General features: G+C 44.1%; 3 protein-coding genes across 3 annotated transcripts in view; 1 reads left to right on the forward strand and 2 right to left on the reverse strand.

The window, feature by feature from the left end:
* The window catches only part of LOC311494422 (cyclin-dependent kinase 17-like), a 39,902-nt gene extending 26,690 nt beyond the window's left edge, over positions 1–13,212 (reverse strand). Inside the window, exons 1-2 of the mRNA XM_084553468.1 lie at positions 12,792–13,212; positions 6,565–6,725 (exon numbers count right to left, since the gene is read on the reverse strand). Coding sequence (XP_084409594.1) covers positions 6,565–6,694 — 130 coding nt within the window. The 5' untranslated portion in view covers positions 6,695–6,725; positions 12,792–13,212. The remainder of the gene's footprint in view (positions 1–6,564; positions 6,726–12,791) is intronic.
* Positions 13,213–17,578: 4,366 nt separating this feature from the next.
* LOC311494711 (transmembrane prolyl 4-hydroxylase-like) lies at positions 17,579–27,066 on the forward strand. Its single transcript, XM_084553900.1, has 9 exons — positions 17,579–18,325; positions 18,547–18,628; positions 23,027–23,223; positions 23,369–23,459; positions 24,315–24,477; positions 24,561–24,746; positions 24,888–24,978; positions 25,187–25,310; positions 25,977–27,066. Exons 1-9 carry the CDS (start codon positions 17,957–17,959, stop codon positions 26,189–26,191), a joined length of 1,518 nt encoding a protein of 505 aa, XP_084410026.1. The 5' UTR covers positions 17,579–17,956; the 3' UTR covers positions 26,192–27,066.
* On the reverse strand, positions 18,984–20,740 carry LOC311494712 (secreted frizzled-related protein 5; the record flags this gene model as incomplete). Its single annotated transcript, XM_084553901.1, has 4 exons — positions 18,984–19,303; positions 19,435–19,521; positions 19,604–19,773; positions 20,211–20,740. The coding sequence occupies 4 exons, from the start codon at positions 20,738–20,740 to the stop codon at positions 18,984–18,986; spliced, it is 1,107 nt and encodes a 368-aa protein (XP_084410027.1).
* Positions 27,067–27,948: the final 882 nt, after the last annotated feature.

Here is a 27,948-nt window from a genome sequence, read left to right on the forward strand (position 1 = left end):
TTCTATTCCTGCTTTGCAGCCACCTCCACACAGCTTTCCACTCTATTTTTTTTTTAAACCACAAATGCCACTTTCTGCCTCAAGACTTGCGAGACAATAAACATCAAAGTGCATAACATCCCTGAGGATCATGCACGCGTAGAGAAACAAGCTCACAAGGATGGGGGATGAGAGAATTTAGACTGCAGTAATTACCTCTAAACCTTTTATCTGCATCAGAGGAATCTTATTATTCAATTACTGGGACCTACTGAGTGCCTCCTGCAACCTACCGGCTCTGTTTTATGCTGGTCCCCAACATCTTACCCCCACACCCCACCCACAGTCTATATCCCTCTGGAAGCCACCAGCATCCTTCGCCTCAAGCATTAGCTAGTGCAACAGCAAGCTGCCCTAACACGCATGAAAAGCATCCACTGCATTGTTGTTATTAAATCCAATCTGAGACTGAGCAAATGGACGGCCGAGAGTATAGGGAGCGAGGGAGAGCGATTAACGCAGCGTTAATGCATTACATTAAATCCCTGGCACAGACATGGTCTCTCACGGTGAACAATACACCAGGAGAGATAAGGGCGCTCGCAAAAGCTTACAATCTTTTATCTTTCTGGTTTTATCTGGAGGTTAAATATAGCGCTGTGATGTATGTAGAGAGAAAAAGGCAGATCGAGAGACCGCGGGGAGGAAAGAAAGAAGGAGAGGAGACATCTGTGGCAGCATCGGAAATAGCAGCCCGCGAGTCCTTTTTTCGGCGGAGTCCTTTTTTTTCCCAGTGACAGACGGGAGGCCCGGCTAATCCTCAACAGTGTAACTACAGTTACTCTCGGAGGACGGAGGAGCTAGAGATGAGGTAATGGTGAAAGGCAAAAATGGAAAGTGCAGCGCTCATCTTTGCTGACTGTTAAGTACAGTGCATGGGTGGGGGGTGGGTGTTGGCCCAGTTAGCAACAACTGGATGGCAAACCTGTAATGTTTCTCTGGCTACTGACCAAACATCTCTAACGTGCACAGGCTGCATAACCTTAAAAGTCAAGGTCTGATTTCACAGATGATAATAGCACATTGATGAATTGAGTACGTTAAAAAAAATAAATATATATATATACACGAGGAGAGAGTGAGAGACAGGGAAAGGGAGGGTAATCTCTTTAGTGCAGCAGGAAAGAGAGATTGCATCATCATGTCGCTCCATTAAAGGCTGCAACGTGCTCCGACTGCTGAGTGGCACACAGTGAGTCAGCGCGACCGACCAGTGAGACACACACACACACACAAAACGTACCTCTTAACATTTCAAACTACACCTTATCTAGATTTTAATAATAGAGTGGCGTCTATTTTAGGGTCTCAGATGTGCAATGTCCTTTTTGGGGCTTTTCTGTGCTCAGACACACAGCTGGTTGGATTTCACGGAATGAAGTCACTCTGCCAGAGCATCAGTCTGCAGGATTACTACTGGTACAGTCACATGTTTCGCTGGTACCTCTTCCGTTAGAGCTAAACAAACCTTTACATAGTTTCTCAACAAGAAAGCAGTGACAAGTTTAACCTTAAATAATGGAATAGCTCACCAAATACTCACAGATTTGTCATGTTCTAATGGAAAATAAATAAATATACGGCCGGTTTTGTTAACTACCGACTGACTTGGAGATCAGTCCGATTGGCTGTTCGGCTTTTAGTGAACCGGTGCATGAGAGAGGAATTTGACTAAGTTCAAAGGTCTCACAGAAGTGACACAGAGTTTTATTTCATCTGAACATTCAAATGGGCAAATGTTTTCACAACAACATGATCATCTAAAATGAATAAACTGTAGACCAACTGATCGGCAGGACTGTACGTGCCAGTTGGCTGTTGCTGGAGTCTTTCCAGTGTGTTTCGAGGTAATTTTTCTGGTCCAGATGTTCACTGATGATTGTGTCAGCTCAGTGTGTCTGGGCCTGCAGATGACTTTGAGGGACGAGCATGTATAATTAATAGGCGGTTAGGCTTCTGCGTCACTTTGACGCTGTAGCTACGGCGACTGCCCATACCCGTGGCCTGACGCGCACCTCTCAAGAAGTGTAAATACGCATTGCGGCAACGCAGACCGCAAGAGCTGTGATTGGTCCTCTTGGTAGTAGCATGTTTCCGCTTTAGTATTTCCAGCTGCTTCTCCAGCTCCGCAGTTTTCGAATTGATTGTTGTGGATCACCAAAGATGGAACACATCGAGGAAAGGTTAACTGAGGAGGTTTGGAGATACAAACATTTGTATGACTCGTCTAAATTTCAGCGGAAGTTTCAGTCGCCATTGTTGAATGTGAAGCCGAAAGTGGAAACAAAAATTAACCCAACACAGCACAGACTAGGGTTTGGGTGGTGTTTTTACAGAGCGAGCCCGAATAAAAATGGCATAATCTCCACTTTAGGATGCTCCATTAGCAGGAATGGAATATAATATTCATAATATTGTTTTATTTTGGTGTATAATCACCTCTAATTATGAACTGTAGCACTTTGTTACGTTAAAATGTCGTACATAGGGAGCAGGAGGTTTTCTTCCACGGAGTCAACCATGTTTTTACATTAACCTAGAATGGACAAACTAAACATGGGCTCCAAAGATGGCACCGTTTCATTCTTTAAAGGGAGGGTTTTAAGTTTTAGCATTGTTCCGTCTTTCAAGCTGTGCGGTGCTGCTGGTAGTACGTCTATGGCTGGAAGGCTGGAGAGAAGCTCAACACTTTTCTGGTGCCAATTATCAAAAAACACCAAGTTCTGAAAGTTTTGCACTGCCTGTGAGACAGCATTTAACTTTAAAGCTCAATGGCTTTTCTTCTCTCTCTAAAGGTTACTTGTCAAAGCGAGGTACTGAAAGCTTTCCATTTTCGAAGGCGGACCAAAACTCAGGAATCGCATGAGCAACAGTACAGAAAATGTACAAACGATACCCACCCCTAAGCTTCGGTATCTGTTTCCTCACGGGGATCATTTACGTTTTATCCAAACATACTTATCGTATTCCCAGCTTGCAGGATCGCAGTGAACTGTGAGCTCCCGTTATAAGACTAGTTCTCTTCAGGTAGAGCTGAATGGAAGCAAGGAGCCTTGTCTATCTGGGGTTCACTCAGCCGAGGACTCGGGGGACACACAGCACAAAGCCAATGTGATTCCTGGAGGAGCCATTGTGGAACAATCTCCTACTACTTTGTCTGTCTCACCCACCCTTCAGCCCCTCATAAATCTCTCCCTGTTTTCTTGGCTCGGTTTCATTCCAAGCCCATCTCGAGCATCATTATCTTCAGTTCCTCTCTTTCCATCCATCCTCAACTTTCTCCTCCTCGGTGCGTCCTGCCCTACTGCTCCTGATATAAGCCGTTCTGCCACAGTGGGAAATGAGATTACTGGGATCCATCTAACCGCAGACCACATTACATAATGCAGGCGGAGGGGAAAAAGTGATTGTGTGCGAGCATGTGCACGTGCGTATGTGCTCTGTGTGTACGTTGGATTAAGGTCATTAGAGTTTTATCCTTTTACATTCGTTGTAAATTTAGCCAAGCCACTCGGATAGCCAAGTAATGTAGGTAAATACTGTTCTATAATCGGTGAAGGCCCACTTACATGAGTGTACGCACACACACACAGAGAGAAACATCCCCGTATGATAAGTTACACTGGCATCTACATGACATCAGTGTGAAAGGTTTCCGCCCACAGGTGGCAGTATTGCTCAAACTGCTCAAGCCTGACATTCTGATTAGAAAGGAAAAAATATTCATAAATACACTAATGAGTGTTAGGTGATGAACTGCTGACAGAGATGTGCAGACAATCTTACAACACAGGCGACATGAGGCGCCTGCAGGAGGGAGTGTGCTTGCTTTACCCCCATTTCTTTTAAAAACAAGGTAAAAATAGACCTGTGGAACCATTCACTGGCCTCACCGGGATTATATTATCTGCCTCTTACTGATGGCATTACTGTGCATGCAGCGGTTACGGTACTGTAACTGGATAATTAAATCAGTAACAATGATTTATAAATACATGACATGGCTTGCACAGAGTAGCATAACATGTAATATAACTTGGCATGCTTGTAGGTATGTCCGTGTGTGAATGTGTGCGTGTGTCTGTACCAAGAGATCCAGTCCTGTGCAGGCTCAGGAAGGCTCTGTCTCTCTCCAGCCCCCCGCCCAGCTCTCTGCGCAGGGCGGTGCGGCCCAGATGACCGGCATATTGACGCAGGAAGGAGGGAGCGCTATGGGAGGCGGGAGGGTGCACGGCGCACACGACCACGGGCTCTGAGATACACAACGCAGACGGACAGCCGGGGAAAAGGGGGGAGGGGGGGGCAGAATGTAAGCAGGAAAGAGGAGAGCGCCAGAGAAGGTGAGGAAGAGAAGAAAGAACTCAGATGAGCAGCAGTTTGACAAAAATAGAAGAAAATGGTCAAACGCATAGGAAGAAAGGATGAGGATACACGCAAAGGAAAGAAACAGAGGGGAGGAGAGTTGAGCAGTGGTAGAGGAAAGAGAGGCAGTAAAGGTGGCGGATTTTGACGGAAATTGCAGGAGGAGAAACGGGAAAGAGGAAGAAAAAGAGACAACACAAGGTCACACAGAGACCTGACACATAGAGGCAGCAGAACACGTAGGAACAGCACAATATGTAGTGGTGATAGATCAGAAGGTGGGATTTCATAGAAGTATTCACGTTAGAAGTGGAAACAGAAATCAGAAAAGTGGATAGTGTGTGAGGCATGAGGCATGCAGAGCGGAAACTATGTTGAGTCACGGACTGATATAAAGACTGATTATGAAGAACAGAGAGTAGGAAAGACGTGCACACGAAAGCCACAGAGGTACTGGAGCCTATCACGTCAGCAATCAAAGGGCGGCAACAAATATTTTGCTCTAGTGCCGTGGCAGAAAATTATTGACTATGGGTCAGTTTTGAGCTCAAGGATAAGTGCCTCCGTGGGTTTTATCAAAGCAAAATACCTTTAATCCCATCTAAATGCACACGCGCAACATCTCCTACTGTATATTTCAGATTCACTAGTGTAAATCAGTCCTCTTAGTGGAATTTGTGTGGAAGCTCCCACGCTACTCTCCTTTTTCCTCCACAGCGCACTTTTCACTTTCAATTTCGCTGTGATCATCGTCAGGCGTTAGGGTTTAACGTTCCCCTAAGTTCCTCACAACAGTCTCGCTAAAAGTAAAACCAGATCTGAGGCCAGCGCCAGACTCGACATAACTTCTCATTATCACTTTGAAAAATGTGTGAATTATTTTTTACCACCCTTTTCACACTCAGACTAATACATATAGACACGTGTGTGTCTGTGTGTGTGTGTGTGTGTGTGCGTGGTGGGATGAGACAGCATGGGGAACAAGGCAAGAAAAGATGGTAATGTGGAGCAGTAGTTAAAGTTTAATGTCCCTGTCCTCATCCTCTACTACATCACTTCCTCCACTTCCCTCTCACGCGCTGCTGCTGCTGCTGCTTGCGCTCTCTGGAAATTAACTGACAAAGCTCGAGCTATTAAAGACAAAAGAGAGGGATGTAAAAATAGAAGGGATTAATAAGGTGGCGGTATAGACGCTGCTGCGCGGGAGCAGGACTAACAGCAACTACGCCCGGACGCCGAGGCCTTTCGTGTTTTCCTTCTTTCTCTCTCAGATAGACGTATCTGCTGCAGCAGACGGAGACAACCTCCCTCGCTCTAGGTTCTGACCTGGTTTCAGACTGGCGCCGGAACAAGACGCAAGCACTCACAAAGGCGATCACATGAACTCACTGTCCGGGTGACACCGGTGAGAGCTGCAATCCTGGAAGATGCCCAGCAGATGGCACCAGGAGTTTCTGAGAGTGACGTTGCTTTTCCCTTTCTTTCTCATGTGAATACATAACATAGTGTGAAGCTTTGGGGATTTGCATACATTTCCAGCCAACTCTGCCTGCCTGGTGGTGGTTTTTAAGAGGGGAAGTGAACCGTGAAGTGTTGTGATGATGAAGTAAAATGCGTGCCTTTTTGAAATACTGTCTGTAAATACTTAAATTAAATCAAATCTTTCAGAATACATACACCTGCAATGTCCGCCGCCATCATTTCCCATAACCTTCCTGCATACTGATCAGGAGTGACCTCTGCTTTGAGCCTTTCCTCCTACACCATCAATTTCAAAACACTACGTCGGTTAATGCTTCTCCGTGCACCGAAAAGCTCCAAATGAAGGCGCGAGGTCTTGAACTGCTAGAGGACCAGAGCAAGTGCTCTTTAATAACCGCTCCTCTGTGGCAGGACACTTGCCATAACAGATGTTTTGAGTCAAACTAATCACTGTGTGACTCCCAGGAGGGTTATAAGGGCGACACAATTACTCTTCATCATAATGACACATACAGCTCTGCTACCTTGTTTAAAGCTTCTTGTGTTTTGAACTCTACTACAGCGCAGGCGGCGCAAAAATCGCGTGGCGTGGTCTGGTCTGTGAAGTGTGAATTTTGAAAAAAGGTGCACGTCCGCAAACATGCTTGTGTACACGTATGTGTGTTAGTGCACATGTCTCACCGTTGTCCCTCGCCGTGGATGGCTCATCCAACGCCATCTGCTCTGCAAGCTCGGACAGGGAGTCATCGACGGGCCGAGCGCTGCGTAGAGACATGGACAGCCTCCGCTTGATTATCTTCATCCTGTCCATCTTCCCAACAGCACCACTGGGGCCCACGGGCCTAAAGGGGTAGAAACCAACATCATCATCATCATCAACAACAGCACCCACGTCCCCAACATCACACACACGGCCATTGTTCTCATTAAAGCCATTAACAGCTAGATGCACGCTAGCACATTTATCTTCATTGTACAGTGAAATGACTGTGATCATTTTCTACAGCTCTTTGGGTTCCCAATGATTGTGTTTGCTCACGCAGCGTGTGTTCTCATTGTCATGTATCCCAAGTGCAAACGTAGCAGAATAAAAGACAAAGAACGGCAGAGACACGAGCCCAGAGAGGCAAACAGAACGAGAGGGAAAGAGGACAACAAAGTAAAATGTACAAAAAAAAACAAACATGTAAATGGCTGACTCTGCAGCGCCCCAGAGGTTTCAGACAAGAGCAGCTTGTCCCAGATGAGCGGTGATTGACACACAGTTGCTGCTCCTACGTGGGGCACTAGTATTCTACAAATAATCAAAGCTAAAGTACTGGACTGAGAGGGATAGTCTTCGATATCCGTTCAATAGGGAAATATCACGCTTGATGCTTGATTGGCAGGAAAGAAGAGATTGTCAGAAAAGGTGACAAAGAGAAGAAAGAAATCAGACGAGCAGCAGTTTGACCAAAATAGAAAAAAGGGGTCAAAAGCATAGAAAAGCTGGTTGAGAATAAAGGCAAAGGAGAAAAACAGAGGGAAGAAGGGTTGAGCAATGGCAGAGGAAAGAGAGCAAGTAAAAGTGGCAGATTTTGACAGAGGTGAAAAAAAAAAAAAGACAAACACAAGGTCAAGCAGAGACCTGACACATAGAGGCAGCGGAACATGTAGGAACAGCACAATATGTAGTAGTGATAGATCAGAAGGTGGGATTGCGTACAGCTGAAGTATTCACTTTAGAAAAGCAAACAGAAATCAGAAAAGAAGATAGCGTGTGAGGCATGAGGCATGCAGAGCGGAAACTGTGTTGAGTCACGGACTGATAAAGAATGATTACGAAGAACAGAGAATAAGACGTGCACGCGAAAGCCACAGAGGTGTGGGAGCCTATCACGTTGGCAATCAAAGGGCTGCAGCAAATATTGTGCTCTGGTGCTGTGGCAGAAAACGAATCCCATCAGATTCACTGGTATAAATTAAGGCAGGAAGGATCTTCCAATCGGACGGAGAGGGACCGCGCTTGATATCTGCTCAAATATAGATCCCTGGTTGGCTTTCTGCACGTTTGCCCCATATGAGGTCGACATCAGGGGACGGGTTTTCTGCAGGGACAGAAACATGACGGTAGCGAAACAGTGGGACATCCAAAAAAAAAAAAAAAAGGGAACAAAGCAAGAATCTATGCGGGCACCGGTCTTGACCGTCTCATTCTATGGAATAAATTCATCATCGTCAATAAAGTTGTTCAATTTCCAGCAGATTTGACACGCAACGGCAGGCAGGACCACATAATACCCCGAGGGCAACAATGGCAGGAAAACAAATACATAAGCATACAGGTTCGATCGCAGGTTCATGTTCCAATGTAATATTTATGGCAGATCAAACAACACTCCACTGTATGCTTGTGTCCATGTGACAACCTCCAAACCACTCTGGTGATGTGAAGCTGGTTTCAACTCCTGTACAGTACATATGCAGCTGCAGGAGAGAGAAACAGTCCACCCTTAAAAGAAATGGGGGGAAAGCACGTGTTGTTTTTCCAGCAAAGTGCTCTGTACTTTCACTGGCGAGCTGACCATGAGCATTGGAGGTTGTATACCTCTTAACGTCAGCGGCCTTTCAAAATTCCACGGTATATTGTTTTGAGTGCCCCACAGCAGACGTTTAAGATTGGCTTCATGAGTACAGTATATATGTGTCTCTGCGTACGCGCATATTTATGTGCGGAAGTCACTTTGTCCATCACACTCCTCTGCTCTCCGCTTTGCTGGCCCGGAGGCAGAGTATTTCTGTCTCCCTTCCACTTCCTGACTCTTCCATCTAACCCATAAGGGCTCCCGGAGCTGACAAGCACGCACACAACGGGAGCACACAAATACACGTTGCACCCACCGCCGCCGCTCTCTTTGTGTCCCAGCTTGGGGGCTTCAACAAAAGCCATTCATCCTTTCAGGCCCTCAGTCTTTCAGGCCTATTAGAGACAACCGATGCTCCGAGGGAATTCAAACATCCTCGCTCGGGACAACTGGCTTGTTTTTTGTTTTTTTTCTCTCAGCAAAAGATGTGCTTAGAAGAGTATCTACTGACTCTGCTGGAGCCCAGTTGGATGTGGTTTGCACATGAGCTGGATCTCTATGACACGAAAAGTTGTTGTTTTTTTAAAAAAAAAAACGGAGGGAACAAAAGAGAAAAAAGAACTCACATTTGTTTCATATCATCCATCACACGGATTATCGTTGTGGAGCAAATCTCCCTCCCCCCTCATTAGCATGTTTTCCAACACTTCATTAGGAGAGAGAAAAAAGAACCTGCTCGTAAGAGGGGACTGGGTTCTCCTCATGCAACCTCGCAGTGATCACCCACAAATTACTACCAGGAATGAGCGAGTCGCATTAGGAGGGGAAACGGTCGATATATAATGTTCCGCTTATTATCCAGATAAATTCATGCCAGCGTTATCGTTAACACACACTCATAGACCCATACTAATAACTAATTTCATGGTCTTCGTCTTATCTGTGAGAAATTAGGACAAACAGTAATGGGAATCTTATAAGGGGAAACACTTCAGGGTGCCACTCTACAGTATATTATGTATTTGGATGAGATTTCCCAATTCTAGTCCAGCCATGATAAAGTCCATCATTTTATGGCAATATTTAACTAATATCTTAGCAAATCCTACTTAGATTGTTAAGTTTCTCGTCTTTTAAAACTTTTTTTGAGAAGTGCCAGCTGCACCAACAAACTTTTAATGGATACAAGAGCATTTCTTTTAGATAGCTTAATATTTTATTTAAGTATTTGTTGCAAGCTATAGTGTTTGCTTCTGTGCAAGTAAACTGCATTCTGTAAGCTAAGTTTACATTTAAAAAAAACTTTTGAGGACATTCTGGAGTGCATAAGTGGAGGCTAAAAGTTTCAGAAGGGAATAAATGTTGCGAATGTGCATCGCTCACCGAGCCTTGTCTGGCGCAGACGGAGGTGGCAGTGAGAAGCGCTTGGTGGAGGCACATCAGTGAGTGGGACGGGACATGTGGCTGCAGGCTGCACCATGTGCAGGCCACACTCGCCAGACACCTGGCAAACCGCGAAACAGCTCCGATACACAACTCCCACTAAACGCAGGGACGCACTCCGGCTGACAAAGGATACACTCTCTCCACCGAGATCGAAACAGACAGCACAAGCAGTTTTGCCGTGAAACATAACATGTGTAAACGGAACCGAGAGCAGAGAGCAGGGGTCAACGGCATAAGTGATACAAAGGAGTAGAGGAACGTCTTTGTACCAAGTCGTTCATCTGTGTCTGCTAGCAGCCTGTGACCATGTGCACATGTGCGGGCCGGTTGCATGGATGTGGTAGCTTGGAGGTGAACTGACACACCCCTGAGGAGCAGAGAGAAGGAAGTCTGATTTATTCAAGACGCGCACCATTTGGGTTGCTAGGCTACGGGCCGAGACTGGAACCGCAGTTTCTGTCTCTGAGGTGGAGGGAAGAAGCAGAAGGAGACTTGAGAATTCACATCCATCTATAACTGTACGGCATGCACACAGACGCACACGCCAACACTTTCTCAAACATGCTCATGTCAGCTTTAGAAACTTCCAGTCATCCGGTTCTTGTGACTCCACGGTGCACTGCATCATGCAATCCCTGCCAGCTCTGGCGTTCCTCTTCCAATTATGCCTCTTTAGGAGGCGAAAGAATGAACAGACCTATAGACCTGAGCCTTGCAGAGTCTATGTACCGTTACACACACTCACTATCTGGCTGCACATATGAGACTGTCACATACAAACCTACACAGAAACAGACATATTTGATTTCCGTCATATCGCCTTAAATCCTACACCCCTTTTTATTTCCTTTTCATCACAAACAAATAAGTATTCTTCTGCAGTTCAGTGACACATGAATCATACGCATGCATGCACACACATGCAATGTGGCAAAGTGGAACGGGCACTCAGTGGCATTCCAAACACTGATTTTGCACAGTGCCCCGAGGATGCATGAGTAATGCACAAATCTGCCCGACTACACACGTCCCCATAAACAAAAAGCTAACGCGAAACAATAGTCCATTTTCCTGAAAAGCCCAAATGGCTTCTCCTCGGCATCCGTTCCATCACGTAAACCTAAACCTCCAAGAGCTGGATGGAGAGAAGAAATCGCGGAAGCGGGAGCAACGAAGGAGCAGACCCAAAACAAATCACACATTGCAAAAAGAGTGGGCAAAAGATTTGAAATGCCATTTTCAGCTGCGACGGGAGGAGGAAGAATAACGCCTGACTCTGTGATTGTTGGCAGATCTGGCTCACAGGGTTCACACAAAGTACAGAAAGATTCAGATAACTTTATTTCGGGCCGGGGCATTGTGGATGAAATCGATTGCACAGTATAAATACGAATTGTTTTCCCATATCCACACAGCAAATGCATGCAAACAAAAAAATATCTGCGGTGACCTGTATTGCACTGTTGCTTGTTTCTTCAGATACTACTCACATAGAAATAGGCCTATACTATTTAGTTAACTCTAAATGAAGAAAGAAAAAATAGAGTTTGTCTAAAAAGTTGGTACAAAATAACATTTGAATGAGCCAGTTATTTAGTCCCATCATATCACATCTACATTATTATTGCTACTAGTTAAGACTGTAGGTGCTGTAAAAGACATCTTGAATCTCCATAAGAATCTCTACAGATAAAATAAATCAATAAAAATTCATTGTACAAACAGACTAGGGTGACATTCAAGATGAGGCTTCCATTGCAACTACACATTAACTGGACTACTTTGCCAAGAAGAAAAAGAAACAAAGAAAAGGAGGATTATAAAGGTCATAAAACACGTGTTTATTTAAAGGAGTGTGCTGCTCGTAACAGCAGAGGAGTGCATATCACAAAGACTGTTAAATATAATAATAAAAAGAGTGACAGCCCGGTGTTGTTACTGTTCATGGATCATTAGAGTGAACACTCGGTAGTGGCGCATTGCAAGGGCACAGGAACTGATTGATGCGCAGGATTTTCAATCTGAGCATCCCACATTGAGACGGACACATAAATAATTTAACGCCAAATGACCCTCTCAACACGCTAAGTGTTCGGAGACGCGCGTTTACCGACGGCATTAATCGTTCAGTCTGTTTGGCTTGTTAGTGCACGGCTCGATAACAACGCGGGAGCGCGGCACCGGACTGCCGGGGAGGGAAGCTCCTGGCGGTATCCCGTGTAACTCGACGTGACTGCGGACCGAGAGGCCGCACGACGACTACCACGGGACACGGAACCAAACGCGCCGCGCTCGGTGTGGTCGGGCCTCTCTCTCTCTGGCAGAGATTCCTCCACCTTCCGGGCCTTTTGCGTTTTCGGTCAGTCCCTCTCTCCCCGTGTTTTCCTGACGCGAGTATCCGGGAGGAGGAGAATCAAGCAGGGCAAGGAAAAGTTACACCTCCGCCCCGTCGGGTTAAAAAACTCAGTGGAAATGGGGCTGGGGTAATCTCCGAGGCTGTCCCTGCGTGTACGCGTGTTTTTACGTGGGTTAGGACGCCGAAATCGCTGCCGGATTTCAACTGTTTTTCTCTAGGGAGGGGAATTCGGACTGGAGTGTGGTGCCCGCATCGCCATTTAGGCTACCGACTTTAACTCGCCACGGTGTCACTTTAATGTTATTATGTTTTCTAGCGTGATCCGCGGTGAGCGAAGTGCCCACGCGCACAATTACGCAGTGTGATCCAGTCAAAATCATTCAAATACGTATATTTTCATGACCAGGAAAATAAGTCCACCTGCAATGTCAGGTGATAGGACAACCGTGGCTATCGGGGTTATCCCAACATTGTCATTTCCAGGATCCCAAAAAGAGGAATGGCCGAACATAAACAAACACAAAAACACCGCTGCCACTGACCTGCTAGTGTTTCTGCTGCAGGAGACTATTGTTCCACTTGTGTGGGGTAATCCAGGCAGCACGCTGGGATGAATCCACTGCGACAAGTTCCTCCAACTACTTTGCTGTAAAATACACCAGGCTGCCCCTCACCAGTCCGATTATTCTTATCCCAGAGTTGCACTGCCCGTCGCAGTGTCCCATCGACTGAACAAGTGCATTGTTGGCCCGTAGAAAGTCATTATTTTGGGTTAACTTTCGCTTATAAACACCGCCGTCCCGTCCGGTGATGATCAGCCATATCGCTGCTGCTGCGTGGATCCCGAGTGGAAGCAGAGGTCTTGTGTCCGAAATTGTTTCCTCTTCGGGAAGTGCTCCCTGTTGGCCCGCCCCGTCCCGAAAATAGCGCGTGAGCGCGCGTTGAGAGCAAATCTCGCCCACGAAATGGTTTGCTCGTGCCACGGAGGTTGTAAAGAAAGCCCAGCCGGAAGCCCAGATTTGTCGCTTTAGAGATATTTGCGTGTTTGGTAGCGTTTTGTGAAAGAGAAACACATTCAGTGACTGAAATATTTAGAGCTATCATGTGGGAATATTTTATATATTATTTTAGTGTAGACTGTAAATATATTTCATGCTTTGATTACAAGAGAAATGTGTGGGCTTATTCTCAAAATTGTTGTGTGATGATGAACTTCACTGTCAGATCTGTTCACCTTGGACACTTGTATAAACACAGGAATGCAGATTTCTTAGGATTTTGGCCAACCATTTATTTGGAAAAACATCTAGGATCTCGAAGAGATTGTTGGTTGAGGCCTGTGGTAAGCTCGATCAGTCGGAGGCATTTTCTGGTTTCCTCAGTTTCATCTATTCAAAAATGTGTGTGTCGCTGCAGTATAAACATTTTGCCTTGAATGTGAGCCAGAAAGCTCACAAAGCTGAGTGAGCTCCTACCACGGTTACTCCCTTTAGTTTTAATTTGCAAATGACACATCAACTGTTTCCTCCTAAATCCGTCTCATAAGGTTCATAATCCATGTTCTGCTCAGCAAAGAAACACAGGAATGAAGAAACCTGGTTTATTAAAAACTGGAGTTTTATTTTGGTGTTTTTTTTCCCTTCGTTTCTACCACAACATTATTCCCATCAAGTGAATCACTGACGGCAGGAAAGACAGAAATATAAGAATTCAGAGTAATCTGGATATAAATGCGACCTCTGATTAATCTCTGACGATCAACTGAAAAAAAGAAGAAGTAAATTCTTGAGCTGAGTGCTCAGTTTGATTTGACCCAGTGAATCGATGGATGGTTTGTTTGTGAGTCAGCAGCTTTTTGCTAATAATTATTTCAGTTACAAAAAATCCTTCACAAATCTTTCATCAGGATTCACCCGCCGATACTTTTGTAGTTCTGCTTTGTTCAGCGTAGAACTCATCTGCCCGCGTTTGGTTGTGGAGACCAATGGAATGCTTGATTGTGTGTTTTTACTGCTTTGGATCAATTCCTCGTGTGCGCTTGTTGTCTTGTGTCAGTCCCACAGATCAAGATCAGGACTAGAAGTGCCTCAGGCCTCGGTCTGAGACAGATAATGTAAGGTATCCACTTCCTTGTGTGGCTACATCAATCACAGTGACATTGAGAGCATACATACCTCGGTTTCAATGGCACTTGAAACTTGCTAAGCCACTTGCTTTGATTTATTCAGCATCAGGCCTATGGGCATCGCTTCTAGCGCCAAACACCAGAACACAAATCTGAACGATCAGAACACTCTGATCTTTCGGGTTGGTTTAGTCCAGCATCTCTCAATGTGCTCACGGCACAGAAGAAGAACACAGCCACGCAGGTGGCAAATAAGCAATAAGTGCACTGGCATTGCTTTGTTTTAAACCTAGCTTATCTGCTGATGTCCGTGCTGCTCAATCTCTCCAGCCACGTGTAGCACCAAGCAGCAGTAATGAACGCAAGGATTAAAAGAGTACAATAGAAACATAATGTGGAACTTAATGGCCGTATAGCTTTATCAGCACAAAGTCCACGTGAAAGTCTCATGTTTATGCAACAACAATTAGCCTCTGAATCTCAGACATGTACGCATACGTAATCACATAGTCACACAAAGGTCAACATTTATGAAAACCCTTATGTGTTGAAATTTCAACTTATATTATAATGCCCCCTTTGATGTTCTTTAACTCCAGAGCCAGGTCATGAGGACGTCTTCGTCATACAGTGGCAGGCCTCGATTGAAGACAGTCATGACTCAGCGTCTGAGACGTTAAATGAACTCACTGCTACTGGAATTGTTTCACCCACCCCATGCAGAAGTGAACATAGATATAACAGCTCTTACTGGTTACCTTTCAGGAAGCTTGCACACAATGAGAAAGATGAATATGGCAGGGAGCAGGAGGAGAGCGTACATCCCTTTCCTCATGAGGCCTCCAAGATGTCGAAAAGCACGCCATGGTGTTGCAGGCCCCATTTCAATCACATCAGCAATAATGAGTAGGTTTACTCACTGAAGCTGACGTCCAGTCGGTCAAATAAAATCATCACTGGGTTCGGGAAGCTGTCTGCAGTGGCTGGCGTGGACCCAGGTAGCTCTCTCAGCAACCTTCACAGCCGTTTCACTGGTGAGGAGGAACACATCGTCGTTCTGTGCATGCAAGCTCCGAGTCACATTCAGGACACAGTGTTCTGTGGATGCAAATCAATTATCTGTGCCGCTTAACAGCAGCAGAACCAACAGTTCAGATGTGTCTGAATGCAAAGATTGCCAAGTTAGAGTTCTGAAGACTTAGTAGAGGACTCAAGCTGCCATCTGTTCAAGATCCTGACATAATTGGCAGCGCAGCAGTAATTAAAAGTCTTCAAGTTTTACTCTGGACTGATGAAGTCTGACTTGTTCTTCTCTGAGGGTGTCTTTGTCACACTGAAGCCATCCTGCAAACTACTGATACTGAGTGTGACGGCTGTTTCCAGGAATCATGAACTAATTTCCAAGTGTACGCAAGTAAACAAGTAGGTACTATCTGGGTGCATGCATTAATGTGTCCCCTCCTGTTATAATAAATAATAATACAAAATCATATGCTAAAAACTACCCAAAGAACATCAACAAACCAGGTTAATTACATCAATGTCATTTTCATAATCAACAACAACAGAATCGCGCTTCTCTTGTACAAAACGGTACCCCACTAACATCGCCAACAGAGACAGTTTTGGGCTTCATGGCTCCCCTTACTACCTCCGTGGCACGAGCAAAACGCTCCGTGGACGAGCTTCGCTCTCTGCTCTGAACGCGCGTCCACCGTGCTGCTTTCGGGGGGCGGGCCAACGGGGAACACGTCCAGAGGAGGAAACAGATTCTGATAGAAGATGAGAAAACACCGCAAGGGGTGTGTGAATGTGTGTGTGTCAGACCTTTCAGCGTCCACCCCCAACCAAATACCGTCTCTCTCCGGTAGAAGGGAGGTCGGGTAGATTTATTTGGGGGGCATCGACACCCGGGAAATTAGCCTTCATTATCCAAGCCCCATTCCAATCTAAATATGCGCCTCAGAGAAAACTCCTAGTGAATAATGCATGAAAATTATGGAAATTGAACTGTGTGATCCGCTGATGCTTGGCTGGCATCGACACTGAGTAAATACTGCCAAGTTTCCCTGCTGAAATAATACGTTTCTGAAGACATAAAGTTTAAGGATGCACACATTAGATGAACTGTAATGTTCAGCTCTTTCTATGGAAAATGTGCCAGCACTTTTGTTCCATTGATATTGTGTGTTATTACAGCCCACGACATCCTGTTTTGAATTAAATAAAAGTTAATGACGTTAAATAATGACTTATTTTTCGAGGGGATCACCTGGATTCCCCAGCAATGACGCCTGGAATCACAGATGACACAGCAAACTCTGTTGGTGAGAGGCGCTCTTCCTGCTGGCCTTCATCGCCACCCTGCGGTCCACTGAAACAACAGGAGTTTGGATTCACTCAGGCTGCATCACAAAGGTACTAATGCCTGAAGTGTTGGCCAGTTTTCCAGATCATTTAACAACTGAAATGGAGCAAAATTAATAAGGACTCCTTAAGGTGCATTATCTCACAAATCATAATAACACTGATTAGAGACACTACATCTCGGTTACAAGCTTCACTTGCAAAAGGGTAAATATGTCTCAAATATGTCTACTTAAATATAATGAGGAAGAATAAGGATACTTTAGGTAAATGCAAATGGAAACAAGTGTATAATATGTGAAATAAGAATACCTCAAGAAAAATAAATATAGATTTTTGTGACCTATATTTAAAGAAGATCACTTTAAACAATATCAGGAAATGATGGAATAATGGAAAGTACAGAGTTATAGCGCTAGGCTATTGCATTTGTTTGATTTGATTTTCCAATTCAGGATATCTCACCACTGGTGCTTATTTAATGCCTCTAGCAGTTCTCCTTCTCTTTGTAGACTTTGTAATGCTACTTCATTTAAAAAGTAAAGCAAAAATGCCATTACAGATAGGCTTACTGCTGGAGATAAACATTTTACATAGAGCATTATCCACACACCCTATGTGTAGACATTTTTCGTAAGCAAACGTGTAGTTTTAGGCGTTTTATTTAAAAAAAACTGACTGAAGAGGTTAAAAACAATGCAATGTTTTAGCAAGGATTTCGAAATGTCAAAATTATCAATACGTACACAAGGCAGTCAACGGTGGTGACCGATAGGGGGCGCCGGTGGTTTACTGCAGCCGCTGAAACTGCGGCTTCCTTGGTAGTGACTCGTTAGCTTGTCCGTCTTGTTGTTAGGCAGGTTGTCAGGGGCAGCGCATCAGTTAGCTAACACGGGATTAAGGACTTTGTCAATGATGACACTAATATTTACGAACGAAAACGACTGTCGGTATACTTGCTTTTTCACCGCCCTAAACTGGATTGTTACTTTGGATAAAAGCAGCAGAGACGACTGCGCCGGTACCTATCAAAACAACCATACGTTTGCAGTGAGGTTGGCTCTGTAGCTTGTTAGCTAGATTTGCTAACGTGCAGCAGCCAAACTGTCTGACAGGCCTAATTTGATAGACGTTTGCTGTAACGCGACTCAGTAAATACTTCCAGCTCTACGTCGCTGTTAATTTGCAGTCCAAAAAAAATAAATAAATAAAAAAATGGAAGACGCTCAGGGAAATTTGATGGAGCAGGAAGAGTCCGACGGCTGCGACAAAACATCAGCGTTACCTTTCAATCCCAGGCTTCGCTCCACTCGACTGCAGCTCCAGAGAAGCAGCGTCTGTTCTCGGGCATATTTTGTTGTGGTCATGGTTTTCTTTCACGTGTACATCCTGAATGTCATCGCCCTGCTGCTCTACGTGCACTACAACAACGGCCCCGGGGACCTGGTCAGTGGAGACGGAAGCTCCTCAGCTGCAGTCAGCGATAGTGGAAGCTCTTTACCCCATCCTGCCCCAACTTCAAGAGAGCTACATGTGGAGGACTACAGCCAGAGTTTCAGTCTTCCTCGGATTGAGGGGATACGGGTAAGACGACCGATGGAGTCCTGTAGTGCATTGCCCTTTGTAAAATAATAAGACAAGAAAACAATAAAACAATAAAAAAGAAAACCCAGTCACAGTATCGGGACTTGTTTGTTATATATGCATTTGTTTTATTATTTGTTGTATTTTCAGCTGAAATTCATTTGGAGATGCTACAGTAGAGTAATCCCCATGCACTCATAATGGGTTTTCTGCGTCTGCAGGTTGGACACGTTCAGCAGGTGTCCCTTGTCCCCGACAGAACACATGAGATGAAGACACTCAGTCTGAAGCCTCTGCTATTTGGTAGGTACACTGTGGTTTTTGGGTATGAGCTGCTGTTTTATTGGGATTTAGGACACAAAATTCTCAATTTAAGAAATACAAATGTCGACCAGCAGCAATATTAAGTTAAAATTAACAAATATGTACATTTTCTATTAAACATCGCTTATTTCTTTGACCTCCACTGCCCGAAAGATACATTGTTGATGACTAGCATATCGCATGTTATTCCTTCTGTGACATGATGAAACTAGGCTAAGCATTATTTACGTTTGTAGGCTTGTGGTCAAATTCTAAATGCCTTCCACTAACTACAGCTGTTTAAATCCTGTTTCACTGTGCAGTTGTTTAGATATTTTTAACTGAGTGCACAATCCTAGTTCCTGCATCGGTGACGTTTCCACTTGCGCGCAGCTGCCATCAGGTCCTTGTCTCGTCTTTGCCAGACGTAAGCCCTGTTGACCACCAGGCGGTCCCCCTGTACCGTGCCTGTTACCAGGAAGGTACCGCCTCGCGGGTGTTGACGTGTCATGTTCCCAACGCAGGTGGCATCCCTCTCGAGCCACAGCTCAATGCGGGAGCGGATCTGCCCACCTAACAGGGGTCCGTGCTTCAGGACTTCCAAATTAGCGGCTAGTGAGAACTGAGACAGACTCACTGGACTATATCTGAGTCTTGTCAGACGCAGCTTCACAACTGGGAAGATAGCAGATAGACACAAAGCCTGAGTGGCATTCTTTGTTTATCGAACACTGCAGTCTTGTCTGATAATTGTAAACATTAATAGGTGCAGAAAGGATCCTAGGCTGAGGAGTACTAGTACTTACCAAAATCACTCCTGCAAAAGGTTTCGAGTGTATCCTTCAAGGAGGAGGCTTCCTCCAGCTCACAATCCCGACAGCTTGCCTGGGGCACTGAAATAGTCAAACCAGTAATTGAATAATTTGTTCAATGAAGTCAACTCAACCATGTGGGACCGTGTCGTCAGTTTCTCACCTCTATGCCCCCCCACAGTGGTGTTGGTGATGGAGGAGATACACATAAGATGGTCCGCAGGATACTGATCACACCGCAGAATTTCTGGCCAGGGGTAGCCATAGCAACTCATGATTGGTGCGCAGCTGTCCCGCACAGACTCACACAAACTCCTGCAGGGTGAAATAAACCTGATAAAGAAGAGATGGAGAGGAGAGGGGACGTGGGCAGATGTGAATAGGCAAAAGGATTTGAATCAATAGCATAGTGGCGATGAAAACACTACCCGGTATCAGATAACATTTGGTCCTTGTTTTTCTTTTTCTCAACTGAGAGGTGCTAATCTGACAAAGAGGGGATTATAGCACTTTGATGGCCTTGATTCTCTGAAACCAGAAACTTTTCAGTGAGACTAGAGTCAATTTGCATAGCTGTCAAAGGACATTATCCCCTGATGACTTTGCTCCAATGTGACAATGTCAATGGTATTTGTACGTATGGGACCTCTCTCCTGGCTACTACACTGTTGCAGCATGGAGTGAATTTCTCAAACAAAGCTGGTAATGTGTCCATCGAAAAGTTAAAAGTTTGACTACATAAAAAATACATTTTGTTATTTTCAACTTACCTGTCAAGGCAGATGGGAGCAAAGAGAGAGCAGAGAAAGATGCGGGCATCAGGGTGGCACTCTCTAGCTAGCAGTGGCAACCAGCTGGCACTCTGTTGTACAGCCTCAGCTGGAGACTCGTGACCCAGCAGGTTGGGCATCCTCATGGTATCGTAGCCAATGTTTTGGCACAGAGCCATGCCCGACGGGATCGGGACACAGCGAGAGGAGCTGCGGGGTTCCCATAGTCCACCTTCACCGACAGAAAGCGTGGACCTGAAGTTAGCATTGGTTCCAGGGTCCTCCCACACCTCATCATCATCTTCTGCTGCACCTACTTCGGAGAAATGAGTGTCTCCAAATCCCGTTTCACTGTTTTCTGCAAGACTCGCCTTGTCCCTGCCCTTGTCCTTTAGCCCGGGTCGAATCCTACCCTCTGCCCTCAGTTGTCCCTCCGGCCCTGCCCTTACTCTACCAGTACTCAGTGCTAATGGGCTGTTAGGCCCAGCAAGCAGAAGGAGAAGTATTAGTGAGGCTGAACGGGAAGGCATTCTGAATAAAAAATAAGGACGCAGCACTGCAGACACTCTGGGATTTAAGCTGGGAATCCTGAAGTGTGTTTCTCGAGTAAATGATGATCTCTGTGTGAAAGTGGAGGAGGATTGCAGAATAGGTATATTTATAGTGGGCGGCAAACAGATTTGCATAGGAAGGGGAGGTGTGGAGAGCAGGACTGAGAAGGGGTGGGGAACATATTAAAGTGTTAAGAGCGTGGATGTGGATCCAGCAGATTTAAATGTGTTGGGCAGAGCTCAAGATTTTTAATGTTTCAAGATTTTGCATTTTGATACTTTGAGCCATTCTTATACTCACAGCTTGAATTGACAGATATACTGCTATATGCTATAAATAGTCTAATGTAGCAAAACTCCTCCACCCTTTCCATCTCACATTTTCTTCCAACCCACACTTAACTGCTGTGTCCTCCCCTGACCTCTTTGCACTTCATATTTGTCTACTGTCTTCAGAAGATTTCCATATTTGAGTCGATTTTTCTGAATACTTGTATTATTATTGTGTCTAACACTAGATGTTCAAAATATTAAAGAGACTGTTAAGTGCCCCTAGTGTGAGCTCATTGCTGTCCCATAAACCTTCAAGAGTCATTGATCAAAAAGTCTCTTGAAATAGCAAAACATGCAAGACCTGTGTCACTATGAATGTGCCCAGTGTGTGTGTGCACGTTTGTCTGTGTGTGTGAACATGTGCATAGGATACAAACAAAATTGGTGTTGTCCTGCTGTGCGGCCATGGCCTGATTCCTGTTCAGACAAGCAGGTCACTTCCTTTCCGGGGTAGAAAGAGCTACCACAGTGGGAGGGAGAAAACGGCAGGGTCAGCCCCTATTCATATCAGTTGTCCAGATTAATGAGGCTTGACTGGACAATAGGAATTAACCAAGAGTACAGTGTGAAAGACACGGGTGACAAACAAGTTCCTGTACTGTCAGCAGCGAACCTGCCGGAAGCCTTTAATAAGGAGGGGAAATGACTGAGAGACATGGAAGAAATCGCGAAACAGCTTTCACACTCTTAATAAGACCAATGAATGTATCATAAACAATCCATAAAACAGGAGTTTACACCTACTGAAATAAATATTTAGATCAGATCTCAACACCTAAAGGGACCAGTTGATGGAGAGTTGAAGAGTTAAGATCATATTCTGCTTGTGTTACTACTTTGTAATGTAATAATTAATATTATGGTATATGTTTGTGACTCCCTGAAGCCTGCACTGTATTCCCCCTTCCAGAAAAAAGGCCGGTGTTACTAATTAAAACTGCCCGTGGGACAGGCTGAGCCTCAAATGAATCGCTGTGGAGGGACAGTGGGGAATAGCTTCTGCTCATTAAATACACAGTGTGCCGTATGTACACTGTCACTTAAGCGTTTGTGTGCATAAACACAACCTAAAAATGCAACACATACAGATACTAATAAATCAGCACAGACTTGACAAAGACTAAAATTGAAGTTGTTATTACTTCAGTCTCATTTATTATGTGGTATTTTTACTTTTCATTGCAAAAATTATACATGAGGAGCTGAAAATAATTTAGAGATCTGTCTGATCCCTCATTGATCAGCCTGTCTCCAAGTTCACCTTGAAAGGTTTTGTTAGGCAATCTAAATAATTAGTTTAGTCATCTGACAGATCAAAGAGCACTGTCAACAGAAACCTTTCTAATCCAATTACGATCAATCAGTCCGTCCCCAGTTCAGGAGTGCAATGAACTTGATTTGACTTGTGTGTCTACGGAGGCTTTGGGTGTTAATTTTCCAATTTCAGTCAAGAAAGAAAGAATAATTGAAGTGATATATTAGAGGTTAGTAACTGGTATCAATCTGCTGTTGACCATAAATGGTTTTGCTTCTTATCACTCAGTGACTTTACTGTCATTTAACACTCGTGTAATCTTAACGTGTGAATGTGTGAGTCATCACGCACAGCAGTTAATCTATGAACAAACTCTGAATCTCGGCCACGCTTTGCATGTTTTTGATTAGCCTTGCCTAATCTCCAAGCCAATCTCTTTGATGGATCATATATCCTTGATCCTCATTTTAATCTTGTGATATCAATAACCTGCGACTGAGTCAAGGTGATTTTATTTCCCATGGAAAAAGCAATAAGCATGATTGTGTGGTGCTCCACTGACTCCGTTGTTGGAAACGTGAATATGTCTGCATTTCACCCAGTGTGCAGCTGCACATGCTAATGGATTTAATAAGTCTTAACACACACCACTGTTGTCTTTGACATATTTCTTTCAGAGATCCCTGGCTTCCTGTCAGAAGAGGAGAGCCGTTTGGTGGTGCAGCTGGCTCAGCTCAAGGGTCTGATGGACAGCCAGGCGACAGCACCCAGCCAGGGACAAGAGGAGTCAAACCAGCCACTGCTTTCTCTCAGCACAGAAGAGGTCTTCAGCTTGTTGGACTTGAACCAAGATGGGTTCCTTCAGAAGCAAGAGGTGACAAGAGAAATACACTGTGCATTCATATTCCATACAGCGGCAGGAGGAAAACAGATTCCCCAAAAAATCCATTCATGAGAAGTTACAAGAAATGTTCTGTAGAAATGCTAAAAAAAAAAAAAAATTCTGGTCTTTCCTCCAGATTGTGAGTCATTCACGTTCTCGAGACGGAACTTGGTTGAGCCCAGACAACTTGCGGCAGATACTGACCGGTCTGGAAGAGTGCCCAACAGGTCTGTGTTTCTGTAATTCGTCTTTATCACTATATTTGTGATTAAACTGTGTTTTGAAATGGAATACTTTATACTTAATAATGAAATAATCCTTTCACAATGTATTCTGAATGTATCAAAGGAATATTTTGAATTTTGAGCTGGCTCTTTGAGACACATATCCAGAAATTTAAAGAAATGTTTGTTACTTTCAGTGCCAAATGCTTTTACAGATCCAGCTATTAATTTTTAAACGATTTGAACTTTGTCTTCATCTTATTACACTTTCCTTTTGTTGTGTGTGTGTGTGTGAGTGTGTTTCTGCAGTGACTATGTACTGTAAGAGTACAGTAAATGGCTGACGGCTGGCTGTGATTGCGTGCGAGTCTTTGTGAGTGGCAAAGCAGGAAGAGGGGTGACACCGTTTTGACCTGATAACCATTGTGCCAGGCGTTCTACACATCCCAGTCCGGATGTGTCTCGTCCTCTCTCATTAAAATCTGATTATTCTCAAGCCCCTTTTCTTAATTTTACCCCAGATAACCCTGTATACCCCAAACTCCCTCCTCCTCCACCACACTCTTTGGTTAATCCACCCCCATCCCCGGCCACCTCTTCTCTGGCACCCCAGAGCTATTGTTGAGGCTGGGGCGCGGTCTCCCAGGGGAACTGATGGGGGCCAGACAATAATTCAGCAGAGAGAACAGCAAAGGGCTGGGCAAAGAGGGACGAAATAGAGTAGAGAAGGAAGCCTGTTATAGCCTACCATTCAATGTTCTGTACAAGAATTCAAAGATAAATTGCAATGAACTGTAATCTCAATACTGCGTAAGTGAGATACTTGTTTAATAATTTCTGCACTTGCTTGTTGGGCAGGGACGCTGACCTTGGGAGACTTCAGGCGTGTTTATGATGTATCTCAACGTCCAGGACAACAGCGCACTGGGAAACTCCATGGTCAGTTCCAACAGAGAAGCAAGCATACCTGGCTCTACCAAGGCCCAGGATCTCACCATGTGTTGCACACGCTCAGGAACAGGTCACTACCTGCACACACACTTTGTCTTCCTCTTACACTTGCAACTGAAATCTTATACACTCTTTTGCTTTCCCGTTCTTCAGAGTAATCAGTTTGACACGTCTGCCCTCTGCATTGGTTGAACTGAGTGAGCCGCTGCAGGTAATACGCTATGAGCACGGAGACTTCAGTAATGCTCACCATGACAGCAGCCCCTCCCGCTCGGAGACTACCTGTGCACACACACGACTGGCAGGAAACACATCTGCTCTCACAGAGGTCTCTTGCAGGTATTTGGGATTTGTATTTTCTGTTTATTTTTCACATTCTGATAGTTCATTAGCTATGAAATTTTACAACCAATACGATAAGCTTCTCAGTAGACCACGGCCATTATAATGAATGATTATTATGATCTTCTTTTACCCCAGGTATCTTACTGTGTTATTCTACCTCAGCTCTGCAGAGGAAGGTGGTGAAACCACCTTTCCTGTGGCAGACAATCGTACCTACGAGGAGCAGGTCAGTGGGCTTTTACGATCCACAGTCATAAACGAGCATAGCTTTTCTTCTTTTATTTCTTTAGCCTGAAACAATGATAGGTATACGTGTGTACGTCAGTGCTATTGATAATACAGACAGGTGATGATCCGTTCCATGACAAGGAATCTGACACTTAAGTGAACGCACAAGCTGAGACACCACCTGATTACAGTTTTGTGTCCCCTAGGCACTGGTCCAGAATGGGGTTGATTTAACGGACACCCAAGAGACATGTGGCAGAGGGAATCTGAGAATGAAACCTAGTGCTGGGACAGCTCTTCTCTGGTACAACCATCTCTCCGATGGTAGAGGTGAGAATAGAAAGCTTTAGCGTTTTATTTGCTCGCACATAGTTGGTAGGTGGATTTACGTCATTTTAATACTTTAATTAAAAATGCACTTAAGGGACGACACCCAAACATGAAGTGTATTTTTTTATTCCAACTTCTCTGTAGATGTTTACCTTACAGAGCTACAGAGCTACAGAGCTGAATTGCATATACTGCACGAAAAGATAGCTGATATCAGTAGCCTGGGAATGCCAAACATATGCGCTAATTCAAATTATGTTCTTGAGCAGCTCAGTTAATTTTTGATTTTCAAGGGGCTGCCATGCATTTGTATTTAGACCTACAACCAATCAGAGCAACAAAATGTTATGTAGCCATCCTGGTTGTTTATGAAAGTTCTGCCAGAGCAAATGAAATGAAGTCTCGTATTTGCCTTGTTCTCGGGCTATAGTATCAGCTGACGAGCATATGATCTGCTGAACAGCTAGTAGTCGAACAAATATTCACGTTTTCAGTCATCTTTTTTTACTTTTTGTTACTCTCTTTTACCATTTATTTGATTGTGTTTATAACAGCATAACAGTAAAAACATAGCTATAGTATATCTGGTTGGACATGTTCCTATTTTGTCCTTAAATATGCAGCGACAGTACATTTCATGCTCATCTTCTCCCTCGACTTCCTCAGGTTGGATGGGTGAGTTAGATGAGTATTCCCTGCACGGCGACTGCCCAGTCAGGCGTGGGGTGAAGTGGGTGGCCAACAGCTGGGTAAATGTGGACCCAGATCATCAGCAGCAGGCTCGCTACCAGAGACTAGTTGCTCAGAGACATCAAGCCAAGTCGGGCATGGAGGACCATTACCAGTCTCTCTCGCACAGCGACCTACACCAGGATCTATAGCCAGGTATTTTTAAGGACAAGACAAAACAACCATCATTTTAAAACGGAGTCAGTGTGATGGGGCACACTTTTCCTCACCGTCAGATGTTGCGGTGGAAAGAAAATTTGCACAAAATACCGTCACATATCTTCTCCTATCAGTAAGTTTGCCCTGTAATTTTGGTGAATTTTATCACGGATTTTAATATAGTATTATGCAGTCAGCTTAATGGGTTTCTTCAGAATTGATTTATAATACATAAGTAAAGGTTTAGCAGCTTGAACGCTATTCTCTATTAAATTGCGCCTTAAAAATAAAATCACAGATTTCACAGTAACAGATATACAGTATATGGATACGTATACTGTCATGTGTAAGCCAGCTTTCCTGCCTTCCATTTAGTTTTATTAAGCATGTGTCCTAGTTACAGGTTAATGCTTTTTAATATTAGGGAATTAAAGCCTTTTGTTACAAGCCATATCACAATATTCACATGTGAATGTGTTCCTGGGGGAAATTCTAGTGTCTCTGTTCTATTCTTGAGTTTCCATTGTTAATGAGCTTTTATTTTGAGGTGTTATTTAATAGGGGTGTGCAATACCTACTCCTCTTTAGTGTGGACAAAGTGATTGTTTGTCACTCTGGCTGTGTGAAGTCAGTCTTTCAGGTGTAATTCCAACTTACGCATTTGGTATTCCAACTTTTATGTTTCTTTTTATCACGTCAAACATATTTATTTGTCTGAGACTATTTAAATGTTATTTATTGCCTCCAAATGGCAAATTAATTTATCGTAATGCATATTTATAACGGCTTGATGTTGCACTGAAACTATCACCGTGTTTTATTGTATTTGTAATGTATGATATGAAATACATAAAGAACTGTTTTATTATGTTGTGTGATCCTTTCATGTTTGAGACTGTTAGTATATAAAATGACCACTAGATGTCGCCCAACATCAAATATCCCTACAACTTACTTTGACAAGTTCATTTGAAATGGCTCGCGTGGTGATATAATTCACAGCTGCTGCTACTGGGGCATCTTGCTGGCACCGGGTTCAGTGGATTAGCCACTAATGTATCAGTGCATATGTGTCACAGGATCAATGTGACTAACCACCATGATCTTGCAGTGCGACCTCACAATTACATGTCTCTGTCAGGGATTCCGCGCAAACTCAATTGAAACCGTGAACGGCCCTGCAAGTGTCCTGGTCTCATACTTCAAATCAAATCAGCAGAATTACGCAACTCTCCAGGACACGGAGTCCTAACTAAAACTGCATGACCAACAAAGGATGCAAAAATACATTCAGCACCTCTCAGATTAAAGGGTGTATGAAGTTGGTTGTTATTGCAAAACGTGCATTTTAATGTTGCATCTGTTGGAGGCAGCTAATTGTAACACTTTAGAGTTTGCTGTGGGCAGTTTTTAACCTCTAAGATAAGAACTTGTAGGCGAACTAACGAGTAAATACAGTTAAAGAAATAGGGAGGAGTTAAGAATACCACACTGCAGCCATACGGGAACCAGTAGCTCATTTGATATTTCAGGCTAAATAATAATAATGTCATAATAAACACAAATTATCGCGCACACCAATTCCCAGCTACATCGCAACAATAACAATCATAACAATAAATCTGTTGTAGGACCAATGAAGTCATAATATGTTTATGTTTGGGGACATCTCGGTGCCACTAGGGCTCCCAGCCTTTAACACAGTTGAGATATAGAGGAAATAAGAAGAGCAAAACATGCGCAACAAACT

Source organism: Chelon labrosus (assembly GCF_963514085.1).
Source record: "Chelon labrosus genome assembly, chromosome: 10".
NCBI lineage: Eukaryota > Metazoa > Chordata > Actinopteri > Mugiliformes > Mugilidae > Chelon > Chelon labrosus.

Bases quoted from the DNA above. Each gene is read 5' to 3' on its own strand.
- LOC311494711 (XM_084553900.1), top strand. From the start codon at position 17,957: ATGGAAGACGCTCAGGGAAATTTGATGGAGCAGGAAGAGTCCGACGGC. The intron at 18,629-23,026 runs GTAGGTACACTG...TATTTCTTTCAG, and splicing joins TCTGAAGCCTCTGCTATTTG to AGATCCCTGGCTTCCTGTCA. The intron at 23,224-23,368 runs GTGACAAGAGAA...TCTTTCCTCCAG, and splicing joins GGTTCCTTCAGAAGCAAGAG to ATTGTGAGTCATTCACGTTC.